At 38.6% G+C, this 23,150-nt stretch overlaps 1 protein-coding gene across 3 annotated transcripts in view; it reads right to left on the bottom strand.

Annotated features, from left to right (window-relative positions):
• The window catches only part of PPP1R12A (protein phosphatase 1 regulatory subunit 12A), a 113,591-nt gene that overhangs the window by 68,524 nt on the left and 21,917 nt on the right, over positions 1 to 23,150 (bottom strand). For all 3 annotated transcript variants that reach the window (XM_058023703.1, XM_058023702.1, XM_058023705.1), the window contains exon 2: positions 140 to 270. In XM_058023703.1, coding sequence (XP_057879686.1) covers positions 140 to 270 — 131 coding nt within the window. The remainder of the gene's footprint in view (positions 1 to 139; positions 271 to 23,150) is intronic.

The raw sequence follows: 23,150 nt of genomic DNA, 5'->3' as shown, positions 1-23,150 counted from the left end.
ACACAATATCAAAGCATTCTTCACTACACATCCCAGAGGCAACTAAAAACACAACTTATGAATACCATCTGCTTCTATTGTCTCTCTAGCAATGTATGAGCAAAATACACAGATTTAAAAATAGAGGAAAAAGTCTTACTCTGCTATATCAAGATATCCACAGGAAGCAGCTGCATGTAGAGGTATCCAGCCTTCATTATCTGGTTGATTAATATTTGCTCCATTTTCCACCAGAAATTTCACCATATCTACGTTATCATCTATACAAGCCTACAAAGAAAGAAAGAGTTAAGAAGTAAGTTCATATCAAAGCTGTTCTACAATGGACATCTTTAAGCAAAATCTTTGGGAGAAAACTTAAGTATTTTCAGTTCTGAGGAGGAAGTAGGGTTTCTTTGTTGGGGTCTGACAGCAAAACAGGAAGAATTTGAGAGATAAACAACAGGTGTTCCAGATCTATAAAACTTTTTAAATAAATGAGTTTAAATAGTTTAAAAAAGAAAAAAAAAAATTATTTTCTCAGGTAAATGCATTCTGGTTTTCTGGTAAGCCCTTTACAAACCCCACTGAACCCTTATTGTCCAGTATAAAATGGTTCCTCAGGCCCTCCCTTCATCCCAGGCCCAGCTCAGCCACTTGAGTAGATATTAAAATTGAATAAACAGCTACACCATGAAGGAGAATTGTGACTAAGAGCAAGGGAAGCACTTTGAAAACAATACCATAATGTGATTTTACCTGTAACGTACATGAAATTGTGGGGTACAATGGGGATGCTGCATAACATTTTAAAATCACCCTACCGTTTTCTACTGCAGTATATTCCATACCACCATAAATCTTATAACAGTCTATTAATCACTCCTGTTTATAAACTTATTTAAGTATCATTTAGGCAGTTGCAAAAATCTTATCATCTGCCCACATCTGTTAATTACCAAGCAAACAGCGTTGCTCAGATGCAGAACTGCTGCCATTCTGCAGAACTCCATCTTGGCTGACTCCTGTTTTGCCTTTCTTCTCTGTGTTCCAGTATTTTTCTCACAGGGTGCTCAGTGAGTTTTCCTGCCAACTTCTATCCTGCTGCCCTTAAAAGGGCAGAGCAACTGAGAGAAAAGTCCCTCTGCATTTCAGGGCAGCAAGAACTCCAAGCAGCTAGACCCCACAAGACTGGTATTAATTTTTCAGCTTAATAAATCAGCAATGCTACATAGCCACATGGCTGAAATGAGAACCTCTACTCTTGAGCTCCTAAATCCTACTAGGGAATTATGCCTCTAATGAAATGTAACTAAGGTATAAATTTTACTTTTCAGAATACTTCTGAAAAATCCCCAAAATCACATAATGTTTCACTAGAGAAAGAAAACAACTCGGATATCACTATTTAAGCAACTGCATGCTCAAAGATTAATCCTGAAGCTTTGCTCCATTCTGCAATGCTGAGGCAACAGCCTCACCATGAGGAGAATGTTGCTGCCCAGTGTAAGGAGCCAAAGAAAACCAGCCACAAATCATCCTTCTTTAACTCCACTTGCTTTAGTTAGGTACAGCTAGACTGCAACTAGACTGCAATACATTGCTTGCATTATTTGTTTTTCAGTTAAAAACAAAACCCTATTCTTAAATGAAATCTTCCCTTCCTTTTCAGGTATTCTTGAAAACTGACTTGAAAACTTTTTAGTCATATCCATCCCTAATAAAATAATTTCTTAATATACTCCAACAATAAAGACTACCAGCTTGTCAACCATATTTGTCTTCAATTTCTCCCACTTATCAACAGTGTACAATGATTATGCACTTATAACAAGCTCTGAAAGAAGAGAATCACCTCTTTTTGTAAGACTTAATTTTGTAACTTAGTGATAAAGAGTCCAAACACAAGATATGGTTAATCAGTTTAGGAGGAAAAGAAATTCAAGAAACTCAGATGTCTACACTTAACAGAAATATCAACCATATATAGCCATATATCCAGTTTTTCTGGATATTCAATTTGTCCAACCACTGATATTCTACATCTATAATAATATTCACCATATAAGGAAAAATAAATTTATATTAGAAACATTTTTTCCAACACAGGTATTTGAATACTAAATTTTAATATGATGCATGCTTATCTTAAAATTCAAAAAATTTCATTATCTGTGAAAAAAGCTATCTTAAAACTGATTACTGCTATTAACCAAAAAACCCAAAAACCAACCAACAAAAAACCAAAAACCCCAAAAATAAAAACCCAACCATCTGATTGTGACACAACTCAACAATCCTTGCCTATTTTTCAAATACACATGAGAAAACCTGGCAAGACATAGTCATAAAAGTGCTGTTGCTAAGTGAATCAAAAGCTTGCATATGCAGCACATTAAAAGACATATGACTAAGTGGCTAAAAATATTTGACCAAATTTGGGCAGTTTATTGTGCCATACATGGCAATAATCAGGAGAGCTCAAATACACTTTTCAGATATTATCAGAAACTGTACATTCATAACCAAAACTATTTTATTAAAAACTTGCTGTTGTCTCCAAAAAGATAATACCTATCTTAAGTCTAGTACAACAAATTGCAATTGATTCTATTGCTGAAAAACATTAATTGATTGCATCCTATGTCTCCATGTGCCCTTTTTGTTCTTAACAGAACTACAGGCAGGTGTTAGATAGATCCTATCACTCTCAGCACTTTCTGTAGGAAAGGCACTCTCACTATCATCAGGTACCTTAAGACAGAAAGCCAAGAAACAAATGTTATAAAAGAAATTTTATCTAAATGTTTTCCCATTTCTACTGCACTGTTCACTTCTAAAAGCAATATTTATCAAGTGTCAGAAGTGCCTCTGTTGTTAAAGACTGACATCTCAACCACAAAAGGAAAGCTTGTCAGAGCAGCGTGATAAACTTAAAGCAGTAGTCACTGAACAGACTGCCCTTCTAGATCTCAGCCTGCAGGTTATTACAAAGGAAAAAGCAATGTACATGCAAGATGTAAATAACTAGAATTCCACTGATGCTGCAGTAACTCAGAAAGATAAATTCTCACTTTTATTTCTGTCCCAGAATCTGAACACAGGACACAGACAGCTGCAGGTCTTCCTTCTGCACATCTCTTACAGCCCTTCCAAGATTCACCTCAGTTCTTCGCAGTCTCTGCCCTTACTCCCAGTCTCTCCCTCCATGGCCCACATTCCCACCTAGAGCACTGGTTACCATTCAGTGAAAGCACAGGTCATCCTGAAGCTCTTTCCAAGTGCTTGCAAAACACATCTGCAGAGCACATACACCAGGCAGCTCCTAGGGCAAGCAGAACACGGGAGCTCACACACAAGATACCCTTCATCCCATGAACTGCTTTCTCTCCCTCAACCCCTCACCAACTGCAGAAAGGCATTTCCACATGAAGCACTCATTACCCTGCCAGATTTGACCTAGCAAACGGGCCTCAAACAGAACGACAGCTGCCAGTGCAATCATATAAACCTTGTTTCCTTTGAGAACCAATTTAGAAATTAGGCTAATCAGTCATAAAGTCAAAGCAAAGTTGAGAATACAAAGTCTGGTTACCTTTTCTGATAAGAAAAAGGAAGTACACTGAAGTCCAGAAAAGAAAACCACTTTCCATTTGTACAACAACCTGAAACTTGGACTACAAAGACCAGCAAAAATCAACAGCACCTGGCTCCCACACAGACCAGTCCTAGGTAGGTCTAACTTGTGCTGGTAACAACATTTTAACATTTTCCCATAAATACCCAAAAGGAGACAACCAGATACCTGCTGAACATGCTAGACTATAAACTGTCTGTCACAACTTTGTATTTCAGTGCAAGTGGCAGGTGACGTTGCTGGCTCTTGATACTACGCACTAAGAACGCAGGTGACGGGGAAATACAACTTAGTCAGTAGCCTTAAAATGAAGCAATTTTAAAAAAAACATCAGAAATGCTTGGTTCTTCAGGGAGTAAGCACCCAAAGAATTCAGCAGACAGCACTCTCACCCAACAGACAGGAAGAACAAGCCTGTAACTATTTTGAAAAAATCAGAAATCTTGTAGGGAAAGAAGCAATCAGTCTGTTAGAGCACTGTCCCATTTCCATGAAGCAGAGCCATACACCATGCACCTTACATGGGGCTACAATTTTTACTGATTTTCATTAACATCTAAAGAGGTAACGCCATCTAAATTAGGCATTCAGACATTACACTTCTTTTAGTAAGTTTTGGTAAAATTTGTCTCCATTCTCCACAAACAAATTAAAATCTACCCTTTTACTGATTAGATCAGTATTCTGATCTAGTCCATAAACTATTTTGCATCTATTATGAAAGCAAATGTTTTTTGTTTGACACCTCTGCCATCACATTTAATTTTTTCCTTTTTTACTCTTGCTACAGGAAAGAGTCAAAAATATGAACACAGAAGAATATATTAAAGGGATAAAACAAGTCCAACAGCCATTCTGAATTGCCTTGTGAATACTGGAAACACGATGAAGACCTCACACAGTGGGTCTGGAGTATAGTTTGTCCCCTCTTTCAATTTTTCCAGTGAAGTAATTCCAGTTGGTCCAACGGGACTTAGCAGGACATGAACATCTGCGCTAATGCACCTGAGAATCAAAGCAGCAGAGCTAGTTAAAAGTGGCTCCTGTTCTCTTTACCTTGGGTTGCTTGTTCCTCTGCCATCACATACCACACTTCCTTACTATGTCAGCTATGCTGACACATTGTGCTAAACTGGATCAGAAAGGCAACTAGAATTTAAAATGAAATAAATAAGAAAAAGAAAGAAAAATAATCTTATCTTTATATGTTTAAAGCAGAATTATTTGCTTGGATTACATTAAAATGGGTTTTGTATTCAGAGAAGCAGCATTGTTCTGAAATTCATTTTCATGTTCTAATTCCACTATCAAAGAAACAAAATTTAGTTGCACTTTGAATTTTCACCCATTATAAAGCCTGTGTTAAAGCTTCTTGTTTCAAACTGACACTTTTTGAAAGACATATTTCTAAATTAGCAACTGATTCTTACCCCTTGTACTTTTGAATTTACAACACATTTAAGCCTAGTTTCTTGTTTGTAAGTATTTCACAGAAAAATAAAATATTTTGGGTTGGAAGAGACACATCTATATCCAAATGCCTGTCATGGGCAGGAACGTCAGGCTGCTGAGAGCCCCATCCAACCTGGCCTTCCTACAGAAACCACGTAACTCACTGTCTATCTCACTGTCCTCCCTCCCTTCCTTACACTTCCTCAGCAGTTCCACCTCAAACTGAGACAGGAACAGAGGCTGAAGAGAACTGAATTCACCAGCTGTCATGAGAAGGTGGTTAACCATGAATCCTCTGAAATAATGGCGCCACAGAGCAGTTCACAGTGTGAACTCAACAATTCCTGCTCCCACCCAAGTCCTCGTGCTGCCCTCCCAGTGAGCACAGCACCATGAGATAACCCCCACAGTTTGAACGCTGGTCTCACTCTGCAATGAGTTTTGCCCTCATGAGGAAAGGTTTTCTTAAGAGAGAGGACACTGCAGTTCACTAATCACATCTTCTGTTCATCTTCACTGACACTGGGAAAAAAAAGATTAAGTTCACATATTGCAATTCTTAGACGTTTTCTTCTGACAATAAACCACTAATGGAGAAGGTCTAAAAAGGAATTTGGTCAAAAGAACCAAACCAGGTCCAAGCAACGCTTTCCACTTTTCAATAACTTACATATTTATGCTGCACATTAATTAACAATGCAATACCAACAAATGAAGTGGCAGTAAGGTGTATGAAATGAAACATGAGCCTTATCTAACTTTCAAGTTACAGAGACAAAGTAATCTGGGAGTTACTGCCACTAGAACAAAGGAGGAATTTTTTTTGCACCTTAATTTCTTACTCTGCTATTAATTCAATGTTTTCATACCAAGTATAACATCTTAAAGTTCTAACACTTGTTATGACTACATCCTAAGACTCAATGAATATTCTGGAACACTCTCAGGATGAAAGGTAATAAGAATGACCAACAAATGAGGTTATGAAATATTAGTGATTACTACACCTATTTACCATTCAAGCTATCACTATAAAAGCAGGTATTTTACATTTGCCAAGCATTCTGTTTAATACAGTACATATAGGGTGAAGAGGCTGCTGTTGATGTGCATGTTTATGTTAAGAAACAGAAGAGTTTTGGTGTTGTAACAGAACTTTGGGTCTTAATCTAGTATTACAGATGACAAATGTTGCTCAATTATGAAATTAAGCGTTCATTTAGCGAACCCACAAGTCACAGCCTCTATTTTTCACTGAGCTGGTACTGGATACCTTGCCTACTGAAAAAATCTAGTTTTAGGATTGAATATTTTCCTTTACTAAAGCATGCTTTCTAGCAAAAATGGTATGGCCTACAATGCAAATATCCTTGCTAAACTAGTAATATTACTCTTTTGCTAGACTAGTGTTCCTTTCTTTAGCTTGCCTGTAAATATTGTGCCTATGATACACTTGTGTGTTGTGTTTTGATAAGAATGGCCTACTATTTAAAATCCTGGAGAACTGACCCATAAGAAATAGTTAAAATTATTATTACTTTATCTGATAATTCAAACTACCAAAGTACTTCAAGAGTGTCTCACGGCTTCTGCAAGCAACAGCAAAATCTTCTCCAGAGAAATCTCTTGGAAACACTTCCCTTTTAAGCGCAGAAAATGAGAATCATTTTAGACATCTGCAAAAGCAGGTAAGAAAGAGACTTTCTCCTAAGGAAAAACCACTACTTGAAGATGATACAACATTTCATGTCTGTTCAAGTCTCATGGGGAAGGCATGCAGAGGCTATTGAAACTGAGCACCCATTAACTATCCTCGCTTAATTGAAATACCACAGAACTGTCAAACACTGGCAAAAATAGACAAATCATTCCAGAACTCAAACTTCTCTAGCTATTATTTCCACTTCATGTAAACAGCTTGTCCAAGTTTTCTAAGATATACATAAATATATCTCAACAAAAGTTCACTTAAGATTTTCTTTCAGCTCCAAGATAAAACCAGGTGCTACATGAAGTCAGTAAATGTTTAGCTCAAATATGCAGTAAGAGCACAACGTAATTTCCATCCTACAATTCTGTCATGTTTTCTTTGCTACAGTGAATTACAAATTTAATTACATGCCTTTAAGTTTTGCTAGTTTGTAACTTATAGTTAAAGCGGCAGGTTTAATTATGGGCACAATTAATGAAAAATTCTAAAATCTATCGCTGCTGATACTGATATAATCTACATGTTAAAAAATTGATCTCATAGGGATTTTCCACTATTTAAATACTAATGAATGCTTAACCATAGATCTTAATCAGGACTGCAACATTTGAGTTGTTTCGGAGTGCTTCAAGTAAAGATAGAACTATTCTTGCCCTCTAACCTCCTGCCAAGATAGAAAAGGAGGAGAGTTGGCTGCTGCAACGTTATTTACTCTAACCAGAGATGCTACTCTGAGTGTAACCAATCCCAGCAATGGACCAAGACTCATTCTGACAGACATTATATGGACAAAATAACCCAGTCTAATGCCTGCTCCTGTTCTAGCTGAAATAATCCCCACTATTCCAGGCTACCTAGTATTGCATGCAAATGTGCTTCAAATAAACATTTGTTTTCATTTTCAGCTCTGTGAAAATCTATTTTCAGGAACACTTGAAATACCCATACCAGAAGTTATCTCTTAATTAAAACCACCATACTAAATATGTAGTATTAAATTTTAATGGTATTCATCTACTTCAACGCAAAGGAAAATCTCAGGACAACCTGCCAAAAACATCTGCCTAAACCCCTAAAATAATCCTTGGAAAATGAGATGTCATGGAAAAAAAAATATTTTGGAAGAGATCAAACCAAATGGCATTGAAAGACTAAGTTACTGATGCTGGTGCAGCTCTATCTGCCTGAGTGGTCTTTTTTGTCCTGGCTCAACATATTGACAAAGTTGGTAAGAGACTGGACTCTACAAAGCAATCTCTATCTGACGTTCACACAAATGAGGCTTTTTCTTAAACTTGTGGTATTAAGTGCCTGAGAAACAACTTCTGCTTTTTCTTCTGATTTCTTTCAATTTAAAAAGAACATTAGTACTTTTTGTGGAATTTGCTTATAAATGAACTTTCAGGTTTCTTATGCAGCTTTTTAACCACATGCCAAGTGAAAGAACAGGAGTTTACCAGGCAAAATGGAGAAATGAAGATCTGACTGACACCATGGTATTATAGCTGGTACAATGTGCAAATTCACAAGATGTCTGGAACCCGGAAGGCTTAGGCAGATAAGTATGTATAAATTACATATGACAGATCCTCATTTTAGCACATACCAAGAATCAGTGAATGTGGGAGTTGCATCCAGAACTGAATTTCAAGCTCTGTTGTTCCACAGAAGGCTTTCTCTTTTTTCTGGCCTCTGCTGAGGCAATTTCAACAGATCAGAGAATCACAGAATGGGTCAGGTGGGAAGCGACCACAGTGGGCCATCCAGCCTAAGCCTCCTGCTCAAGCAGGGTCATCCTCAGAGCACATGGCACAGGTGCTTGAGACGGTTCTCAAGTATCTCCAGTGAGGGAGACTCCACAGCCTCTCTGGAAAATCTGTTCCAGGGCACAGTAAAGAAGTTCCTCCTCATACTCAGGTGGAACTTCCTGCGCATCAGTTTGTGCCCACTGCCTCTTGTCCTATTGCTTGGCACCACTGAGCAGAGTCTGGAAACCTCCTCTGACACACTCCCTTCAGATACGGACAGACAGGGACCAGGCACCCTCTCACTCACCTTTCCTCAAGGCTGAACAGTCCCTGTGCTTGATGCACCGCGCTCAGTGGGGCAAAGACAATACAACCCTCCACATCTACCTCCTGACAAGTATGGAAAAGAAACAAGGTTCACGAGTAAACAAAACTGGCATACTGTAAAAATATAGTGCCATTATACAGTAATGCTTTCACTAAGCATTTATTGCTACAACTTTGGCAGATAGCAATTAGTTTTCATGGTCACACAATGTGTAGATATTACATTTCAGAAGGAGAAAGCAATGTCATATATTTTTGTGCAATAACATGTATTTCTGTCCCAGTCAAATTAAAGAGTAGCCAATTGCATTTCAAATAGGTTTTTTTTTTTCCATGAGTAAACATAACCTGCTTTTAGCATATGGGTGTCTAATCAAGTTCTTGAGCCAAAATAGCTTTTCAGTTTAAAATACTTAACCTCCTGATATCCCCTAATGCACTTTCTTAACCAATATAATCTAGCAAAACAAAAAGAAAACTTTGCAGGGGAACCTCTTTACATAAACAAATAGTTTTTTTTCATTTCTATGTTCCTTCTATTAAATTTAAACAACAAGTGCCAAGTTTTCTTTTTTTCCCTCTGCTTCTGACTATCACCTCTATACAGTTCTGAGTTCTTCAGAGTGGAAGAGTGCAGTGCCTTGGAAGAAAGCAAACCTAACCACATTTATAAGCCTTCCTCTGAACTCATAGGCTGTTTGTACTCCAGTCATCAGCTGACGTTTAATCTTCTGTATTAGCAGGATCTAGGGGAAGTGTTCCCTGCTTTCTAATTTTAGCTAAGTGAAGTGGCAGAACTGACCAGAATAAAAGAAATAACATTGAATTTAAGAAAAACAATAATAACCCTTCACACCATCAAGGGGGGATAATTTACATGCTGACAGAGCATCCCAGAGTAATCAAGACAGACTTTCTGTGCTGCGATCCTACTGCACCTTATTGCTGACAATAAAAAGGGCCTTTAACCGAAAAAACCCCAAGATTACAGGTACAAAAAGGCAGTAAGACACTCATTCAATTAGCACTTGCCATGTGCAGTTTTCTCCTTAGCATTATAGAGTATATGAGTAGTAAAAGCAGATCTACTAAGCTGATAGGGGTGGTATCAGTCAGGTCTCTTTTACTCCCTAAGCAGGGGAATCTATGCAAATAAATGACTAATTTGTATAACTCAATTTAACATAGAATAAAAAGTACGTGTGAAGTATGAATAATAAATCAGTTAGATTTATATGCATTTTACCTGTAAAAAGTGAATATCATCCAATTGAATGAAAAAACTCATACACGGATGGAACCAAAAATAAAATGAGAACCAACACTGGCATTTCAAATTGCTTAAACATTAATCAGATAATGTTAGATATGATAAATATATTTGTTTATCAAAACTGCATTCTGTGCACAAAGCCACTTTAAAAAAGTAGGACCACATATACACATGGAAATTAATTGTTTCTCAATTTTCCATTTCTAAGGAAAGAATATCTTGCCCCTGCTACTTTCTGTTCCTAGACTGGGAAAAGAAAAGCTATTCTTCTCTCATGTAAATCCCAGAAAATTCTTCAATTTGTGATCAAACTTATGATTCATTGAATTGACTAGACAAATTGGAAATCATTTTCAGCTTTTCAAAAATGCTACTAAGTCTTGAAGATGACTTAGGTTGCAAATCAGCAGGTTCAGGATGAAGGTAAAGTATTCTGACAGGCTCACCCAAACGTAAGCAGAAAACCAGGGTTTTTCTGAAAAAAACCAATTAAACAGAGTTTAGGTGAAATTATCCAAAAGCAAATCAGCCAAACTTGTTACAGTAAATATCAAACAGCTTCTTTTTCTCAAAACTGTATTTTTAATGTAGATTTTTTTCTATTCAGATGGTAATAAGGTGAGAAACCTGCAGCTTCCAGTCCCTGCAACTCTGCAGGTGTCAGACAACACCTGTGCCAGGTGTTTTAGCAGTAACACCTCAATGCTCCTCAGGACAGGCCTTGCTCTGAGGCAGGCCAACACAGAAGTGTTGAGAAACCTCCAGAACAATCTTTGTAGTACGGTGTGTTTTACACATAACAGTGATGTCTATGCATTTTAACTTAATTTTTCAACAAAAAAAAAAAAAAAAAAAAAAAAACTAAAAACCCCAGGAACCAGCTCTCCAATTTTCTGCAATGGCTGTGGAACACACATTTATACATAACTTCATTTTACAATCACTCATTTAATTTCTGCTTTCAGAAATACATGCAGAACAAAACCAGAAGAAACTGGGACCTGCTTTGCTTTCTGTTCTGTTGAAAGTTTGAAGGAATTACTCAAGGGAGTGCATAAGGTATAGACAATGCTAAAAACTTTGGTGTCAGGTAATTTCCATATACATTTTCATATTCCACATTGTAGGAACACACAGAGCATCATTTGGAAGAGCCTGTCCAAAGCCTTTTTTCTCATTTAATTTGCACAACAAAATGTCCCTGTGGTCTCCAAAAGTTAAGGTACTTACAACAGACAAGGGTCACCAAGACTCAAATTCTCTGCAATTATAAGATGAATGACATCAGGATATACCTAAAGCCAAAATTCAAGTCAGACAAGTAACTTAAAGAAACCTTTGGAAGTTAAAAAAAAAGTGTTTTCATGGTGTCTCATTGCTAAGCAATCCTCCAAAATAATTTGTATGCGCTTCAGAATATTGAACAAAATTGTTTGTTCAAACAAATAAAGAGATAATAATCAAACACACCACAAGCCTCTGTCAATTATAAAGAATAAAAAGAAATATTCAAGACCAAACTCCCTCTCTCTCAAAGGCCAGCTATGCAGCTGTTCAACTGCGCACACAGAGTTTGCAACTTCTAAAAAAGGCGTTTTTGCCACAGTGTAACTTAACACTGTCCTCAATAGGCTCGCCACACCCCGAGCTCGCTGAGCTTCCTCACTGGGTGCAGGAAGATGGGCGCGCTCCCATGTGGGCGCTTCCTCTGCCCCAGCAGCAACCCCAGCCCCACCTCAACAACTGGCCTTGGATTCTATCCAAATTTTTCACTAGCACGAGAAAACAGCCCTGAGTACTTCCTAACAGGGAAGGCCATCCAGGATTTCTCTTGAGCCACAAAATTAACAACATCCACTTTGGAACCCTCTCTCTCTCTCCCAAAAGAGCAGGACAGAAGTACCAGCTTTGACATCGGATTCCCTCTGGTCTATATAAACAGGAAATTCTTTGGTACAGTTGTCCCATTAGAAACTCATTATGACAGATTAACGAAACTGCAAGTAATCACAAGTTCCTAAGAAACTACTTACATCCCAATTACAGTGAAAAATGGTCAGGAAGACAACAGCCAACAAGTAAAATAATCTGAGCTTACTTAGACCCACCCACAACAGTATGTATCACTATATATACACGATATATGGCATTTTAAAAGAGCCAATTTTCAAGTCTTTTTTTTAATCCTCTGAATGGGTGTCACATGGACCAGAAGCCATTTTCTAAAAGGCAATTTTATTAGGAAGCTACAGTAGTAAGGAAATAAAGCAAAATTATGGTAGCAATTAAAAATAATTTGTAACAAATAAAACTGAGACAATCAAGATAAAATCTGAAGTAAAAATGGGTATGGATAGTATAAACTTTCAGTAGCAGAGCAGAGATTTGGAAGGAAAAGTTAGAAACATCAATGAAAAACACAGCTGTCATGGGCAGGATTACTAAAGCATGTTTTAGATATGTTAAGAGTGGAAAAAACCCCACAAACAGTATATAGGGCATAAATAAATAAATATAGAAAATTGGTCAACAAATACTTCTATTTTGTGTTTTGAAAGAATCAGAAAGTTTTATCTTGCATAATGAGGCTGATATACATTCTATTCTACTAGTAATAAGAAAGAATATTAAAGCCCCATGGACCACTATTTTAACTTAGTAGATCTTGGTCACAAGTGTGCTCGGGTAGCTCCCTAGGCACTATTCAAGAACTAATGTAGCTTTAAGGTTGCCAATGTTTGTCTTCTAAAGAGATTGTGAAATACGTGGAAAACAGCAAAGGACTGATAACACTGTACCAGCACCGCAAAGCAGCAACAGGAATGCCTGAATGTGTTAGCTTGTCAGCCATACTGGATAAAATAAATAAAAAATTAACTAACAAACAAACAAAAAATAATCCACGTGAAAGATTCTACGATAACCGAGGTTCATCAGGTTTATCAGCCAGAAGGCTATACCATATCAACACAGTTATACTGTCCCAAAAGCTTTGCTTAGCTTCACCACCAGCAGCGCTGCTTTTTCTGCACCATGGAGCCTGATGACCTGATGGGCCCAGAATGCAGCTGACACTCACTCCTGTGATCTGGGGCACGAGCAAACAGTTCTGAATCAGCATGGGTCCACTGAGGCTCTTCAAGCTTGCAGCCCTGCCAGATGAAAGCTCACCCTCCTCAGAACAGCTGTTCATAGATGCTCATGAAAGCTTACCAGCAGAGACACCTTCAGTGCAGAGCCTGAAGAGGCTTCCTCAGGAGAGAACACCTTGAAGTAAGTCTCCCCAAACCGGAGTTACAACAGATTTCTCTTTTTCTGTCACAGTATACCCTCACCATATGAAGTATCAGATTAACTCTGATGTGTGCTGTTTCAGCACACAGTGCATGAAAACCCAGCACAAACTGAGCATTTTTGAGAAGCGGTTCTCTACACTGCATCTGCAACCAGTGTTACTGCTGTTCTCTTCATGGCATTACAAAGCAAACCAGACTCTGACACAGTCTCTGATACTTACTCTGATACAGAGGTCAAGAATGATATATGTTGACTTTTCCTCACTGTATTAGAAGCATTGTTACACTAAAAATGTTATACTTTTTGTCAGTATCTTACAAAAAAAGCAGCTTCTTTTTCTTCAAACTGCTGTGTGTGCTCCAGCACCAGCACCATCTCAAGCTCACTCTGGATTTGTTTGCATGCTCTGATGCAGGCTGTACCACCTTCACCACTGCCACCAAACACGTAAGACAGGGGATCTGCAGCATTTCACATGGCAGGACTTAATGACTCTCCAAGTCACAGCTCTGGTCATGCCTATTTTGTGTGGCAGAACCTGCAGTGCCTCAAGAGGTCATGCCTGCTATCTCCTAAGTGTCTACAAATTCTAGGGAAGAGTTTACACACAGGGCAAGGAGACACTGTATATTCCCCATCCTCTACAGAGCCTTTGATCCTCACAAATCAAGTTATCTCTGTGTGTAGACACAAACCTGTAAACTAGTCAATGCTGAATTTTGTAGTTCTTGCTAACCTTCTTAAGAGCAATTTCATCCATGCAAGTAAGCCAGAGTAAAATACTGTAACTAGATGAGCAACCGTCACCCACAGCATACATGCCAAAATCAGTGTGGCAAAATCATGGTGTCCTCTGCACTTCTGTCACAGAACAAGGAATTCAGACTTTCATAGACCTGCTGCAGCAGTCCACCTCCAGCCTCTCAGTCCTGCATGCCAAATTTTGGAAGCTCAGAAATGAGTTCCAAGGAGAAAAGGCACTAAAGAAACTTGCTAGTGATGTATTTTTTTCACTGTAGCTGCACACAGTACCACTTTTAAGAGATAATGGAGAATATACCTTTGGTAAAAGTTCTTGAATGCTGATGAAAACAGACACTTTAAGAAAGCATTTAAACTGAGCTTTTACGATCTTCTTTTCCTGCTACACTTGATTTTAGGCAGTTACACAAAAACCATATCCCAGTTGATAGCAATTAGATCCCCATCTGAATATTTTGCTTTAGATTCTATGACATTCAGACAACAAAAACATTTCAAAGTACTTATAAACACCATCCCTATCCAATAATATGCCTATGTTTCAAGATGACTTTTAAGCAATAATCTGTTCCCTGCAGGAGGTAGTGTTATAAAACCAGAAAACCCTAATTCCTTTGAGCTAACATACACTAATCATAATCACTCAGGGCATGATTCTACACGAGTTCACTGTTGACAAACAGGGAGGTCCCACTCTCCCTCCTCATTCTCAACTGCACACTCCCAAAAGCATTTGTCAGACTCTCCATTAGCCAATTCACTAACCAGCACGGCAGAAACAACCTTTTCTTCCTCCCCACCCACTGAAACAAACAAAAAAGGAGGAGGGAAAGAAAACAGCATGGTGGGAGGAAGAGCACACCCTCTCAAGGCAGCAAAGTAGGGTACTGCCTCAGTTGCACCCGCAGGAGCTGCAGCCACTTCAGTTTCAGTCTAAAAGGGATTCTAGAGAAAAGGACAAAAGCCTAAATTGGTAATTATGCAGTAACTCGTTTATATTGACTTCTAACTTCTGAGAGGCTGCTGACATATCTGAATTACAACAGGACACAAAATACACTGAAGTTTCTCTTTACCAGGACTGTCAGCTTGAAAGAAATAACAAAAGCCCAGAAGTCTGTTGTTTACCTGACCTTACCAGTAGGCATGTCATCACAAAATCAATCACAAATGTTCTGAAGTTTGCTTCTTGTACATCAGATTACTAGTTAAAGGTGATTATCATTAAAGAGCACAAAAATGAAAGCCTGGCAGAAAAGCACATTGCCTTCAAGGTCAGCCATACAAATGCACACTGGCTTTACTGACTGCCTTTCCCCACAAATACCTACAAACAAATGCTAAACATGGGAAAAAAAAACCCACAAAAAATGAAATTGCTTTAACATTATGGAAAAAGCACACACTGCCTGAGCAGGGGGGAAGTGTAAGCACTGCAGAGTTTTGGTGGGTACCCACTCAGTGTCCCTGGAAGGGGAGGAGCAATAGCAAGGACAGGGGTATGGTTTGACAGGGAAGACTTCCAAGTTTTCACATTTAAGACAAATGAACAAAGGCCTGTGTGACTTTCTCTACTACTCAATCATCCACTGTTCATGCTGTAAACAAAAAGCTCCTGCAATGCAAACTGTTTTGAAAACTGGTGCTCAATTAATTTTCACAAAAGCTCTATCCATCAGGCTAGGGGCCATACTCCACATGCCTCAGAGTACTTGGGGAGAAACGGACTCCATGTTGTACAGAAGAGAGAAACCCACTTCCTGACATTCCAGGAGATGACCTTTGATGTCTTGAGCTTGCTCTTCCTACTCTACACACCTGTACAAAAAAACTTCTGGAGGGGAAAGCTGTTCTGCCAGCATAATTTTCACTATTAAATTAGGCAAAAAAAGTGCTAGAGCTTTATGCTTCTCCTAAGGACTCTACTTTGACATTAAATATTCATTTATGCACCTATATATAAGCAATACTAAGGCTGAACAGCCAAATATTCCAGGCCTAGGAAATGCTTTAATTAACACTGCCTAAGCCAAAGCAATTGGCCCCACAAACCTCTGACCTGTGTAGAGTCCTACATGATTTCTACTTCCCTGTGGCTAAATGAATTCGTTTCATTCAATCTGTGAGATGATCAGTACTTTTGTAATGTGTGGCTATTCAAAATTATGGATTTTTCTTTACCTCTGAGTGTTCAGCCTGTACTATTTAAATCTTGTTCCAAATAGAGCTCACTCTCTCATGTGCTCTTACTTGCCACTTGACAACCATTTAGGTAGATAAGCAGGATTCATAAAACCTCTATCCCAAAGTTACTGCTTTAGAGATCATAAAACAAACAAACCAAACAAAAAGGTCATCATAAGCCATGTCCCCTGACTTAACCATACAATTGGAAATGCCATGGAACTGAGGTTTTAGGATATGCACTACTTCATAGGGCTAAAGGAAAGCTTCCTTTGATTACACTTACAAGTGCATACAGATTTTCCCGCAGATTTCCCTCCTACCTCATCCACCATTCTCCTCTTTTCCCCCTCACTGATAAAGCAAAAGTTCGATGAGCAACAGCATCTTTTATCACATGTCCTGAGCTTTCCCAAGAGCAAATCCTCTATGAGGCCCCATAATCTAGCTATGATGACGTAATACAGTATTAAAAGGTTAATGCATGTTAAGTCCAAGTACAGATTTCATGTTAATTACCTCATATATAATATACCAACAACCAAGTTCCTTTATTTCAGTACTCCCAACATCAGTCTTTCTTTTCCACACTATCACTTAATTTTCCTAATTCTCAGTTTCACCCTGACAGCCAGCCCACATCTGACAGCTTGCTCTTGCCTCCACTCTTCTGACTCACTCCTACGCCCCTACTCTATTTTTGAATCTTACAGCTTCCTCCTCTGTGCTAATGGAGGCAAAGAGGTCACAGCACAGATAGAACCAGCCCAAGTCTAGATGAATTTTACAAGTCCACAGCACCCTGACATCTGTACAGCTGCTGTGTTCTGAATTATCATACTCAAAATTAACATACATCTATCACTGTATGGTACTGTAGGTTTTTTTAGGTCTTGGTATATTCTGTTGGATATCAGCTTTTCCCTGAAGCACTCTTCTGGTAAACCTGAAAATATTTGAAAAAAGGTTTTCTTCTGAAAAATCCTATCTCACTGCAAAATGCTAGAATATTAAAACATAGATCCATCCAAGGAGATTTCGCTTCTAGCAATCTAATTCAGTATTTAAAAAAATCCATCCTCCTTTAAAGCTTCATAGCTGAAAACAGTAAGAGAACAAACATTGTAGAGATCCAGAGTCCTGGTCAAAGGGATGGACTATCTCTCAGAAAAATAACTCAACAGGCAGAAATCTTTGGCCTAGAACAAAATGACACTGACAACCATGTCACAAGACTAAAAATCAGTAATAAGAGAAATCTGTTCGCCATTTCTGCTAAAACAATGAGTTCAAGTCATTACATGAAGCCAGTAGAATCTACAACCAAAAGACATGAAGAAACAAAAGCTACTCTTCTGAGAGTTGATTGGAATGCTACGTATCAGCAGAAGCAAAGATGACTTATAACTGGTCTCAGTAGCCTGGCCTCTCCTTTGCACACAAATCAGACACTGGAACTGTACGATTAACTGAAAGAATGCTAATAAAGGCCTCAGACCCTTATAGAGGAAAAAACCCTCTTAACTACAATTTAAATTAATACTGCAGCATTTTTACTGATACTTCTCAGAATGGGAAAGTGATGAAGGGCTTTGTTTTTTTCTCTTTTCTGCAATAGAAAATACGTTATGGTTTTTTTATTAGGACTACAAGTAAAGGTAATGCTGTTCTCGTATTCAGCAAGATTCTGTGTATCTGAATAAAGAGATATGACTAAGTTTAACAATGTAGCCTCTCATTCAGGAGGGGTTTTTAAAGTATAGGTATATAAATTACCACACAGAGAATTACAGTAAAGCTTCTGTGCATCCTACCACTTGAGAGTAAGTACAGGGTAGCTCACCTCACTGGTGCTACTATACCCAGATGCTCTTTCCAGAGGAACCTGAACCATATCCCTCTGAAGCAATCCCTTAATATGCAAGCCTCAAAAGGCACTTATTTAAACTCTCAGCATACAATGGGGCAGAGCAACTGACACCATCCACCTGGACTCATGCAAATGGTTTACAGTGTCCCACATGACATCCTTCCCTGTAAGCTGGAAAGATCTGATGAATGAATTTGATGAATGTATCACCTGGTGGATAAAGAAATGACTGAATGGCTGCATGTAAGAGTTGTGGTCAATGCCTGTTGTCCACATGGAGACCAGTGCCAAGTGCAATCCCTCAGCAGCTGGGGCAGACACTGCTCAACATCTTTGCCAGCAGCACTGACAATGGCACCAAGCACACGCTCAGCACGTTCGCTGGCACGCCGTGCGATGCAATGCCATCCAGGGGACCTGGACACGCTGGAGAGATGGGCCAATGCAAACCTCATGGAGTTCAACAAAGCAAACTGCTGGGTCCTATATCTGGGTCACAGCAACCCCAGAAACACCCACAGGGCTGGGCAAAAAAGTGATTGAGGGCAGCCCTGTGGAGAAGGACTTGGGCTGACGGTTGGTGAAGACTCAACATGAGCCATCGGTGTGTGCTCACAGCCCAGAAAGCCAAAACAAGCATGGCCAGCAGGCCAAGGAGGGTGATTCTCCCCCTCTACCCTGCTCTGGCTGTAACAGCTACTGGAATGATAACCAGTTTACAGCAAGCTTGGGTAGAGGCACAACAGCTTACATGACAGCAAAAGTGCATTATGCAATAAAGCAGTATTATCAATATGCTACTACCCTTCATTAAATTAATTTAGTCGTTCGTATAAAGTCATTGCCACAAAAGAAATTTCTTCTACCAGCTACACAGGCTCTTGCCACATTTTCAGTTTTAATAATTAGCTACTGTGCTACTGAAGGAGGCCAAGAAAGACGGTATTACAGACAAAGCTAAAGACAGCTGGGCTGGTTTTTTTCCCTCTGTTTTTGGATGGCTGCCTTCATTTCACTGGAACACTACAAAGCAAGTTGACCATATAAGGCACTGGGATTCCCATGGAAAATGCTTACACAAATCTATCCATGAAGTCTATTTAGTTTATATATCACAGTTAAGATGAACATTTGCAGTGTATTTTTAAGACACTTTAGAATTAAATCTTACACATATAGCATAACTTTGCCTTAACTGAGCTCATGCAAATAGCCTTCCAAAAGAATCTACAGCTTAACATTCAACTGAATGCACTTCTTTACATAATATTAAGAACAGATCAATTTCAAAACTGCAGGGAGCATTCATAAACACAACATCCTCGATTTTGGTGCAAAGGAAAAGTACCAGAACAGCCTAATTCAGGGGTCTGACAGCAAATGAATCTCACTGTCAGCCACTGGCTGCAGCCTGCATTTATCAGAGGCAGAAATTCGCTGCATGGAAAGATTATTTGTAGCCTAGATTCCAACAAGAATAACTCTAACGAGCAAGTGCTTATAAGGAGATGGTAATACACAGTCTACAGAGAAAGAACAGAGAGAACTGAAGAAAGCAACATTCTTGAACAGATAGGGATGTAAAATAGAAAGGACTGCAGGGCTTCCACTTGAGAAGGGCAAGGGACTTTTCAAGACAATGGAGGGAAACGTCAGCCTAGAAGATGGGGCTTGAAAGAAGCAAGTATGAACTTCAGGATTAGACATATAAATACAAGAATACAAAAAGCTGCAGTTAGAGGTACGTGCCAGCATGACAACAGTTATCTTCTTAGCTCCAAGGTTTGTTTTTCAGAAGGAATCAAGCACTTAAACATTGGGAAGCAACACTTCTAACACAGGATCAAAATTTCTAGAGAACTCTGCCATACTCTTTATATACTACCTCCCCTTAATATTTGCATTAATCTTTTTAGATAAGAATTTCACAATTGATCTTTATGAAAGGTCAATTTTGCTAATAAAATGCATAGTTTAGTTAATACTGGTTTTCCTCTTCAAACAGATATCCAAACCTCACAGTAAAACCAGACTACCAGATCCGTTGAATTAAGTAGAACATTTTGTGCCTACTTTAGGTAGGACTAGAATGTAATTCTTCAATAGCCTATTGACTCCTAAGGACAAAAAAATGTGCTTGTAGATTAATATAATCTGAACAGAACTATTCCTTCCAGTAAATGTTAGCTGCTGCCAGATCTAGCTGCCTTTTTGCACCTCAGCAAATATACTCTGTCTAACAAAGACACTAACAAAAAACAAAGCAGAAAAACTAAGCAGTGTGTAGCCAAACAAGACCCAGAACCAGTTTTATTATAGAAACTGAGTACATATGTCACCATGGTAAAAATAAAAAAAAATTACCACTACCTTTGTGTAAAAGATGAAACTTTAGTCTGATCTTAAATTTGACTGTGAGGCTAAAGACATTTGAAGCCTGTATGCCAGACTGTGAATCAGGAGCCATCTCTACTCAAGTTTGGAATTCATTTGGCTAACATTCCCCCAGATTAAAAACATTCCATAAGAAGCTGTAGATTTATGTAATTTTATCCACAGAGGAGAGCTAAGACTAGTTCTCTCAATCATGCCACTGGGTGGACCTAAGCAGCAATGTAATGGACTGCTCAACTGGTTCTTGTATCAGTATTTTAGAAGTTACTGCTGTCCAACTGCAAGCTCTTCTACCACACTGACTTGCCAAGTCAACAAATTGAACTTCCCTACACAAGAGTCAGTGGGTATGGGAATGTACAGGAGCTGTCAACAGGATATGGGAATGCACAGGAGCTGCCTACTTGTGCCTAAGTAGGCATTTAGTCTATAATAACAACAGCATGTAGTTCACAATATCTATACCCCTATCTAAAGTAAATGCATTCTCAGTTCAGAAATATGTGCCATTATACCAAGCTACTTCAGACAACTTCAGAGTAGCTACCAGTATACTTTTGCTCTGCAGGGTATCAATTTGCTAAAAGCACATTTTACAAGATCTTAGACTCAAAAAGCCACATATATGGGCTCTCCTTCGAAGAAATATTTGAGGGCAGAGACTGCCTCTGTGGGATGCCTCAGCTGGGATGCTGAGGTTTTGTTTGAAAGGACTGTATTGATACACTTCTAAATTCAAATTCACTCCTTATCAGTCCTGCACTCAATATAAAGCACTGAGTAAAATTGAAGCAATAAATACAGCATTAACACTCCTGGCTTTAGGAATGGCACAGAAAATGCCTACTACTACTGCTCTGCTGAGGACTTACTCATTAGATTGAATCAGGTTAGGCAACAGACAACACAACTACAGCATGCTGCAGACATGAGTGTCACAAGCACTCCTCTGTAACACGCTAGGGAGCAAGAGGGAGAAGGAAATGACAGGGTGAGTTTTTGCCTTTCCATGTCAGTCTTGGCTATAGTTTGCTTTCTCCCCATGGAAATCACTAATGTCTGAGACAGAACAAGTTGCTAAAAGGGTCACCTAATTTGCAATTAAACATCTTAAGCTGCAGTGCACAAGATGTGGGGCTCTACACAAACAGGAGTTGATGCTGCACAGTCGCTCTGGGCTCTCTTATCCAGTCACCAGCAGTCATTACCTAAAAATTTTAGAATCAGTTCATATCTTCCCATTTCCCCATTCCACTCCTGCTGCCCAGGAATAGTGAGAAGAGGTGGTAACTGATTATCACAAAATTCAGCCACCAGTCATCACAACCATTTAGGAAAAGAATGGAAATTCAGGTCAGGGAAAATCAGAAGTTTTAATACATGATTTTGAAGTTTTAAGCCTAGTAAGATCACAAAGGTAAAGCATTTTTTGAAAACCTACAAACAGCTGACCTTGAACACATGTTGGGGCAATGCTCACCCTCATTTTAGTCACAAAATTGCATCTCAACTGCAGAGGACAGTTGTGAAAGAAGATATGTGGCAGAATGCAACACTCACTTTTTGAATTCAAAGTGAAGAAGTTCAGATCCAGACCACCTGAATCCAAATAAAGTCACTTTCTAGTCAAGAAACTTCCAGTAACTTTGCAGCTGTTCTTTATATCTTCGTACAACATCATTTTATTAATATACTCATCAATGAAATATGCATATATTTGCACTAAAATCAACGTACATATCGAGTTTCAGAAGAAAAAGGTTTAAGATTGTTATGAGAACTATTCCCACAGCCTTAATGAAAACAACAGGACACCCACACATTTATGAATGGATAAGGTCATTAACCAAGCTGAATAAAACTGAGCTGAGCTGTCCCACATGAAGACGGCAAGCAAAAACAATGGTGACACAAAATACACTTACACCATCTTGCTGCTCTAGGGTTTGCATCTAACCACACTATTCCAAAAGCAGAGCATATAATTATCTAACAGACCAGAAAAAGTACTTTGATAAGTACTGCTGTAAAACAGGTTTGGGTATTACCATAGATAGTTCCTTTTACTAAGTAACTCATTTAGCTAAAACAGATGCAAACCCTGTGCTTGGATAAGAGTTGTTTATTTTTACAGAGAAGGGAAAATCTAGGAGGATGAGTTACAGTTATAGCTATAGTTCTGGAGAACCTAGAAGATAGCATTTTCAACTTCAGCACTAAAAAAGGATGCTCCAAGTATACCAAGGGCTGTAGAGTTTGGCCACAAATCTGAAAGTCTTACAGATAATTCTGCTGAAGTTGTGATATCTACAGAAGCTTAAGTGTTTCCAGGAGTAGAAGCAAGATGCAATTCTTGAGTCTGTTTCTCACTACTTCTATAACAGAGCTGTATAAAGACTTATAAAGAAATTAATTATTGTTTCTTACACAAGCATTGAAAATTGAGGTTTTCAGATTAAGGTGTCAGGCTTTGATTCATAATGTTCTTAAAAGTGATCAACAATAGTTGGCAAAAA

The sequence above is a fragment of the Melospiza georgiana genome, chromosome 4 (genome assembly GCF_028018845.1).
Source record: "Melospiza georgiana isolate bMelGeo1 chromosome 4, bMelGeo1.pri, whole genome shotgun sequence".
NCBI classification, from domain to species: domain Eukaryota; kingdom Metazoa; phylum Chordata; class Aves; order Passeriformes; family Passerellidae; genus Melospiza; species Melospiza georgiana.
The sequence above is the reverse complement of the archived record's forward strand: the minus strand, read 5'-3'. Positions and strand labels throughout refer to the sequence as shown.